At 47.2% G+C, this 7,832-nt stretch overlaps 1 protein-coding gene across 9 annotated transcripts in view; it reads right to left on the bottom strand.

The window, feature by feature from the left end:
- Window positions 1-1,419: 1,419 nt before the first annotated feature.
- Window positions 1,420-7,832, bottom strand: part of ATP2B4 (ATPase plasma membrane Ca2+ transporting 4) — a 75,810-nt gene continuing 69,397 nt past the window's right edge. For 8 of the 9 annotated variants that reach the window (XM_041721385.2, XM_041721382.2, XM_041721380.2 and 5 more), the window contains one exon: window positions 5,906-7,557. In XM_041721385.2, the coding sequence (XP_041577319.1) occupies window positions 7,261-7,557 (297 nt within the window). In that variant the 3' untranslated portion in view covers window positions 5,906-7,260. Of the gene's footprint in view, window positions 7,558-7,832 lie in introns of all 9 variants that reach the window. The other variant, XM_041721383.2, reaches the window with a different exon arrangement.

The raw sequence follows: 7,832 nt of genomic DNA, 5'->3' as shown, positions 1-7,832 counted from the left end.
TTCTTCAAAAACGGGACAAAGATTTTATTTCGGAAATGACAAGGAATTTGTTTTTTCGCCGGCGTCACCGCGTACCGGTGCCCGGCTCAAAGTTGATGCCCTCTGCCAAGATGGCGGCCGGAAGTGGCTTCACCCGCCCTGCAGGAAGGGAGAGGGCGGGCAGGCGCATGAGGCGGATCCTACTATGGACTTTGCTTCCGCACGATTCAAAAATCCTTTAAAAGGCTCAAAAAGGGGACAAAGCTTCTCCCTGTGAAGGGAACAGGATTGTGTTTCTATGCCTTGCCGGGGCCGCTGGCCGTGTCCCGGAGCCCAGCTCAAAGATGGCGCGCATTGCCAAGATGGCGGCCGGAAGTGGCATCACCTGCCCTACAGGAAAGGAGAGGGCGTGCGAGCGGATGAGGCGGAGCGGGTGTGGATTTTACTGTGGTTTTTTTTTTGCTTCCGGACGCTTCAAAAGTTCTTCAGAAAGGCTCAACAATGGGAAAAAAAACTTCTCCCTGTGAAGGGAACAGGATTGTGTTTCTATACCCTGCCGGGGCCGCCGCCGTGTGCCGGTGCCCGGTTCAAAGATGGTGTCCGGAAGTGGCTTCACCCGCCTGACAGGCTCCATTCTCTTCCTCTCTCTCTTCCCACCCCTATTCCCATCCCTCTTTCTCTTCCCACCCCTCTTCCTGCCCCTCTTCGCCTCCTTCTTCCTATCTCTATTCCTCTTCCCTTCCCTTTTCCCATCCCTCTTCCCATCCTTTTTCCCGTCCCTCTTTCCATCTCTCTTCCTCTTCCCTCTTCCTCTTCCTGCCCCTCTTCCTCTCCCTCTTCCCATCTCTCTTCCTCTTCCTATCCCTTTTCTTCTTCCCACTCCTCTTCCCACCCTTCTTCCTATTCCCTTCCCTCTTTCCCTCCCTCTTCCCACCCCTTTTCCCATCTCCTCTTCCCATCTCTCTTGCTCTTCCCATCCCTCTTCCCATCTCTTCCCACCCCTCTTCTCATCCCTTTTCCCACCCCTCTTCCTCTTCCGATCCTTTTTCTCACCCTTCTTCCCGTCCTTCTTCCCACCCCTCATCTCATCCCTCTTCCTCTTCCCATCCCTTTTCCCATCTCCTCTTCCCTTGCCTCTTCCTATCCCTTTTCCTTTTCCCACCCTTCTTCCTCTTCCCTCCCTCTTCCCACCCCTCTTCCTCTCCTTCTTCCTCTTCCCTTCCCACCCCTTTTCCTCTTCCCATCCCTTTTTCTCTTCCCTTCCCTTTTCCCACCCTTTTCCCACTTTTCCGGAGCATTCCTGGGGCAGCTTTGGGACACACGGATCACGCCACATTTACACGTGGGCACATTTTATTCTCTGGATGCATCGTTCCTGCTCAACAGCCAAAAAAAAATCTTCATTAATTCCAAACCGTTCCCCTTCTCCCTCTTTATTTATTTTATTTTTATTTTACTGCACCTTCTTTTCCCACCCCTCAACCGCTGCTTCCACTTTGGAGTTTCATCTCTGCTTGGAGTTTGTTTGCTCAGAAGAAACCAACGCACAATTCATTCAAATTCTGGTTTTGTTGGTCTTTTTTTTCCTTTTTTTTTTGTTTTTTTCTCCCAAGATCCATATAAATTACATGCAAAACATTGTACATAGAGATTAATATCAAAATGCAATACAGATCAGGTGCACTTTAAGCTGGACTCTAGGATATGGCAAACACACCAGGGTACATATTGCTTTGAAACCACCATTGTTTTGTTTTTTTAATGTCATGCATACCACATAATATTCAGTCTTTTGTTTCGTATTTTGGTTTTTTTTTCCTTTTTTAATACAAAAATACCAGTGCTTATTATACTGAGTTACTGGGAAAAAAAATAAAAATAAAAACTTAACTCCACGTGCCCTCTTCAAAAAAAAGTTGTTTTTTTTTGTTGTGTGAGAATGTTGGATAAATATAAATACACACACATAAATGTTGAGTTCAGACTGTATATATATATATTTATTGAAGGGGAGGAAATAAACTAAAGGCAGTTTTAGCTGTGGGCTTTGCTGGATGAAAATTGGGGAATTTGGGGAGAGAAATTGGGAAATTGGGGAATTTGGGGTGAGGGGGGAAAGTGCCCAAATCCCCGTTTGGGTGGAAAATAAACAAGAAAAGGATTTTCCACGTCCTTTTCAAGGGATGATTTGGAGAGATGCAGGATTTTGGGTGGGGGGAAAATGCCAAAATCCCCGTTTGGGTGGAAAAAGAGCAGGAAAAGGATTCCCCAGATCCTGAGGGGATAATTTGGGGGTGCAGGAGGCATTTTGGATGAGGGGGGAAAACACCAAAATTCCTGTTTGGGTAGAAAATTAACGAGAAAAGGGGTGCAGGAGGCATTTTGGTTGAGGGGGGGAAATGCCAAAATTCCCATTTGGGTGGAAAAAGAGCAGAAAAAGGATTCCCCACATCCCACGGGGAGATTTGGGGGTGCAGGAAACATTTTGGGTGAGGGAAGAAAGTGGCAAAATCCCCTTTTGGGTGGAAAATAAACAAGAAAAGGATTTCCCACATCCTTTTCAAGGGATGATTTGGAGAGGTGCAGGATTTTGGGTGGGGGGAAAATGCTAAAATCCTCATTTGGGTGGAAAATAAACAAGAAAAGGTTCCCCCACATCCCATGGAGAGATGCAGGAGGCAGTTTGGGTGAGGGAAGAAAGTGCCAAAATTCCCGTTTGGGTGGAAAATAAACAAGAAAAGGTTCCCCCACATCCCATGTGGAGATCTGGGGGTGCAGGAGACATTTTGGGTGAGAGGGGAAAATGCCAAAATCCCTTTTTGGGTGGGAAAAAGGAGGTTATTGGCCCAGGGTGTGAGGGGAGGAAATGGCCGCCCATGCTAAAAACGCGGTTTGGTTTATTTCCTTCGCGAGATCAGTTGGGAAATTTCACTTTTTTGCACGGAAAACTTGGGGAAAAATAAAAAAAAATTTAAAAAATGAAATTAAACCTCCCTCCCCACCCCCTTGATGATAAAAACCTCAGCAGGAGAACGCCTCGAGAGCTGCTTGGCCAGCCCGCGACGTCTTTGGTACCGATCCGCCAATTCCACGGAAAATCCACGGAAAAAAATGGGAAAATCCACGGAAAAATGGGAAAATCCGCCCTGCTGGGAGCAAGAACTGGATGCAGAAGGATGTTCAGAGTGTTTTAATAACAAAGCACAAGTTGATCACAAGGAGGAGGGAGGGGGTGGCTTTGGGTCCCGGCCCTCCCCTGCTCCGCGCGCGCTCGTGGCAGTTCAAACAAAGCAAAAAAAAATCAAAAAACCCCAAAAATTATTCATAATAATATATATTTATATGGATATTTATATCTCCCCCTAGTCAAGGCATGTTGCAGAAAGTCCCCAAAAGTCCGTGCTGCCCGCTGACCATGCCTTTTGTTTTTTTGTTTTTATTTTTGTTTTTTTTGGAGCACCAATCTCCCCCAAATATATATATTTTTTTTGTTTGTTTTTTTGTGTAATGTCCTCAATAACTTAAGCCAAGAGTCAGCTGCTGCCAGGATATCACTGAAACTGAACCCCAAAAAAACAAAACTTTACAGGAAATCTGCACAAGAAACATTTATACTTGAAGCAACCAGCCATACACCAACATAATTTATAGATATTTATATAAAAAAAACAAGCCATTTGTGTCATCCAACTCACGGCTAGTAGAAAGATGGCTGCTCAGAGAAAAGGAAGCTGACTGGCATCCGATGGCTGAATTAATTAATCCACGGAATTAATTAAAGTGTCCCTTGCAACTGCCCTCAGGCAGCGGCGGGACTCGATAGTTCTTTATTTTCTTTAAACAAAATACATATGGCTGACGTAAAAATATCAGTTTCTGAGCTAAAGAAAACTAGATTTTTTTTCTTTTTCTTTTTCTTTTTTTTTTTTTTGCATAATATTTATATATAGCATTATTTCTCCCTCCCCCAACCCCACCCACTCTTTAAATGGCAACTAGAACAACAAAAATAGAGCAAACTAAAGGAACGACCAGACCCTTTGTGGCAAACCCAGCCAAGTCACAGATTTTTTGGGAGTGACTTTGAGAGCCTCCAAAGTTGGCTTAAAGTTGTTGTTGGTTTGAGTCTTCTTTTTTTTTTTATTTTTAAATTTCTTTTTTTCAACAGGTCTGAGGTATTAAAAAAAATATCAAAAAGAAAAAAAAAAAAAATCGGTGCATCCCCCCAAAAAAGTATTTAATAAATATTTAGTAAGCTTGTAAGAACACCATATATATTTTTTTTGGCTTTTTTGCAAGTATTTAAAATAGAAAAAGTGAATTTTTTTTTTTTAATATTTTTTTTTTTTTAAAGCAACGTCACCTTTAGCACAGAACCAAAACCCCACAACCACCCCTCGTTTGGGGTTTGCTTTTGTTGTTTAACCCAAAATCCCCTCGCTCCCCTGGGTTATTTTTGGGGGGAAGGAGGAGCCGGGCATGGGGTGGACACTGAATTTGCACTGGGGACGGGCAGTGGTGGCAATTTCTTCTTGCTGTTGGCAGTGAACAAAGCCCAGCTCGCAGCACCAGGGAAATTCGGGATATAATTTGGGATTTTTGGGATAAAAACCTTCTCCTCAGCAGGAGCGAGCTGCTCCTTCCTTCCTCCTCCTCCTCCTCCTCCTCCCAGGCCGCGGCGGTGCCGGGGGCGAAGCGAAGACACTTGGTTTGTGTTTGTGGTTTTATTTAAGGAACACTTAAAAATCTTGGCAAAGGTTAAATCTGGGCCTGGCGTGGCAGGAGGTGCTGCAGGCAGTGCTCGGACAAGGCACGGGAGATTCCGCTGGGAGCTCCTGGTGGGACGGGGCAGGAGCAGAACCCAGCCTGAGCCAAAACCTTTCCCAAAAAATAATAAAAACAACCCTCACTCAGCCTTTGGAATCGCAGGGTTTGGAATCCCAGGGTTTGGATCCTAAGGTTTGAAATCCCAGGACTTGAAATCCCAGGGTTTGGATCCCAGGGTTTGGAACCCAGGTTTGAAATCCCAGGGTTTGAAATCCTAGGGTTTGGATCCTAAGGTTTGAAATCCCAAGGTTTGGAATCCCAGGGTTTGGAAACCCAGGGTTTGGAATCCCAGGGTTTGGATCCGCAGGGTTTGAAATCCCAGGGTTTGGAATCCCAGGGTTTGAAATCCCAGGGTTTGAAATCCCAGGGTTTGAAATCCCAGGGTTTGGATCCCAGGGTTTGGATCCCAGGTTTGAAATCCCAGGGTTTGAAATCCTAGGGTTTGGATCCTAAGGTTTGAAATCCCAGGGTTTGGAATCCCAGGGTTTGAAATCCTAGGATTTGAAATCCCAGGGTTTGGATCCCAAGGTTTGAAATCCTAGGATTTGAAATCCCAGGGTTTGAAATCCCAGGGTTTGGAATCCCAGGGTTTGGATCCTAAGGTTTGAAATCCCAGGGTTTGAAATCCCAGGGTTTGGATCCCAGGGTTTGAAATCCCAGGATTTGAAATCCTAGGGTTTGAAATCCCAGGATTTGAAACACCAGGGTTTGGAATCCCAGGGTTTGGAATCGCAGGGTTTGAAATCCCAGGGTTTGAAATCCCAGGGTTTGAAATCCCAAGGTTTGGAATCCCAGGGTTTGGATTCCAGGTTTTGAAATCCTAGGATTTGAAATCCCAGGGTTTGAAATCCCAGGGTATGGAATCCCAGGGTTTGGATCCCAGGGTTGGAAATCCCAGGATTTGGATCCCATCCTTTGGAATCCCATCCCTGGGAATCCCACCCCTTGCAATTCCAGGGTTTTCCCATCCAGGGGTGGGAATGACCTCGCTTCCAGCTCCTCCTCTGTTCCAGAGCCAGCCAGAGGGGATGGACAGAACAGCTGTCCTCCTGCTGCTCCAGAGGGACAATCCAGAGGCAACTCCAAGGAAAAGGGACTCTCCCAAGGCTCGAGGGGAGGAGATGAACTCCAAAAAAAAGCAGCCAAAGTGAGCTGCAGCTTCTCTGGGAGCCCTGCAGCCATCCAAGCCAAAATCTGGGAAAATCTGGGATCCCTCCCAGGATCCAGGAGCATCCTCAGCATCCTCCACTCAGCCTCCCACGGCTTTTGGGCAGGGCTGGAGCCTCCTCCCGGATCACTGCGGGGCTGAGGGGTGCTGGACCCCAAAAGCACAGAGAAAAAAAGGCAAAAATCCCTCTGCTCTGGAGGGCAGGAGCGGGAGAGCTGCAAAAATCCTCACCCCAAGAGTTCCCCCCCTCCCAGAGCAGGAGAAGAGAATTCCTAGAGAATTCCTCAGGAAGAAGCTGCATCCCTCACACAGGGGGTTTTCCTCACCTTTTCCCTGGCAGTTTCACCTCCAGTTTCGCAGGAAAATCAGAATCTCTCCCCTCCAGCAAGGTTAGAGCCAAGCCCCACATTCATTTCTCATCTCCCAGTTTGGAAACAGAGAGAGGAAAACGTGTGGGCACACACAGAGGCAGAGCTGGAAAAAGCCCAGGTGCCATTTTTCAAAGCTGGAAGACTGGTGGGCATCCCTGGATCTCTGAACCTTGGAGTAAACACCTTCCCCTGGCTGGGATTTTTTAGTTTATTCCTTAATTTTCACACTGGAGCAGTGACTGCCCCTCCCCACTTCCCACTGTGGGGAACCAGGGGGGCAAATCCCACAAGCAAAGAGCAAACCCCAACGTTAGAAGGAAAAAAAAACCCCAAAAAATCACGTGTGGGAAAAAAACCCCCAAAAAAACCACACACACAAAAAAAAAAAAAAAAATCAAGTCACAAGTGCACCCCCAGCCTTTGGGCTGAGGGCGTGTAAGACTACAACAATTTGAATTTCCTTGGAACATGCATTTTTCCAAAGTGAAAACCCCCTGGCTCCAGGTGCCTGGAGCGCAACTCTTGGAGAGGAAAGAAGCTGGCAGCTTCCCCTGGGTGAGTACCACGGAAAATCAGGGATGGAGATGCACAATTGGTGGTTTTTTTGTTGGTTTTTTTTTGGCTTAGCCTCTCTCCCAACACCCAGCGTGGTGGTACTCTGCTTCCCACTGCTAAATAACAGTAAAAAAAAAACAAAAAAACAACAAAATAAAAAAAAAAACCCCAAAAAACAGATGAACACCCCCCCAAAAAACCCCCAAAAACCCAGATGATGATACAGGCATGAGCAGTTTGACACGGAGTGACCGCAGCGTGTGTGACCAGTTACTGCTGCTGGCATCACACAGGGTTGAGGTGGATGAGGATGAGGAAGAGGAGGAGGAGGAGGAGGAGGGGGAATTCCAAGTTCTAGGGTCAAACAGAGGTCTCCAGGCTGTGGAAGGGGCTCCCGGGCTCGGGGAAGCTGAACTGGCTGTCCACGGCGTTGTTGTTCCTGTTGAGGGCCGTGGAGCCCCCCAGGCTGCCCCCACCTCGCTTTTGGAGTCCCTCAGGCTCGGGCTCGTCTTCGGTGCCGTCCAGGAATGGTGTCCGAGGCTCGTCTTCCTCCAGGATGAACTCAGGGTGAGTCATGAAGTTATGGATGGAGCTTCTGGATTCGGGTTTCTCGAGGCCTTCGTAGAGGGAGCTACGGAACGCATTCACCACTTTGATCTGGGCGGCGTGGGGAGGGAAAAAAAAATGGGTCAGCGTGGTGCCAGAGGGCAGGGATGGAGGGAGAACGTGGAAAAAATGATGGAAGACAACCATCAAACAAAAAAAATAATAAAACAGCACGACCACAGCGACAAAATCACCACTGAACAGACAGCTCGGTCAAAAATGAGACATCTACGGTGAACTGGGGGGGGTCAGAGTCAGGCACTACGGGGGTGGTGGGAACCCACCGGCTACGGGGCGGCCTCAGAAGCTGCAAGAAAAGACACGGG

The sequence above is a fragment of the Taeniopygia guttata genome, chromosome 26 (genome assembly GCF_048771995.1).
Source record: "Taeniopygia guttata chromosome 26, bTaeGut7.mat, whole genome shotgun sequence".
NCBI classification, from domain to species: Eukaryota; Metazoa; Chordata; class Aves; order Passeriformes; family Estrildidae; genus Taeniopygia; species Taeniopygia guttata.
The sequence above is the reverse complement of the archived record's forward strand: the minus strand, read 5'-3'. Positions and strand labels throughout refer to the sequence as shown.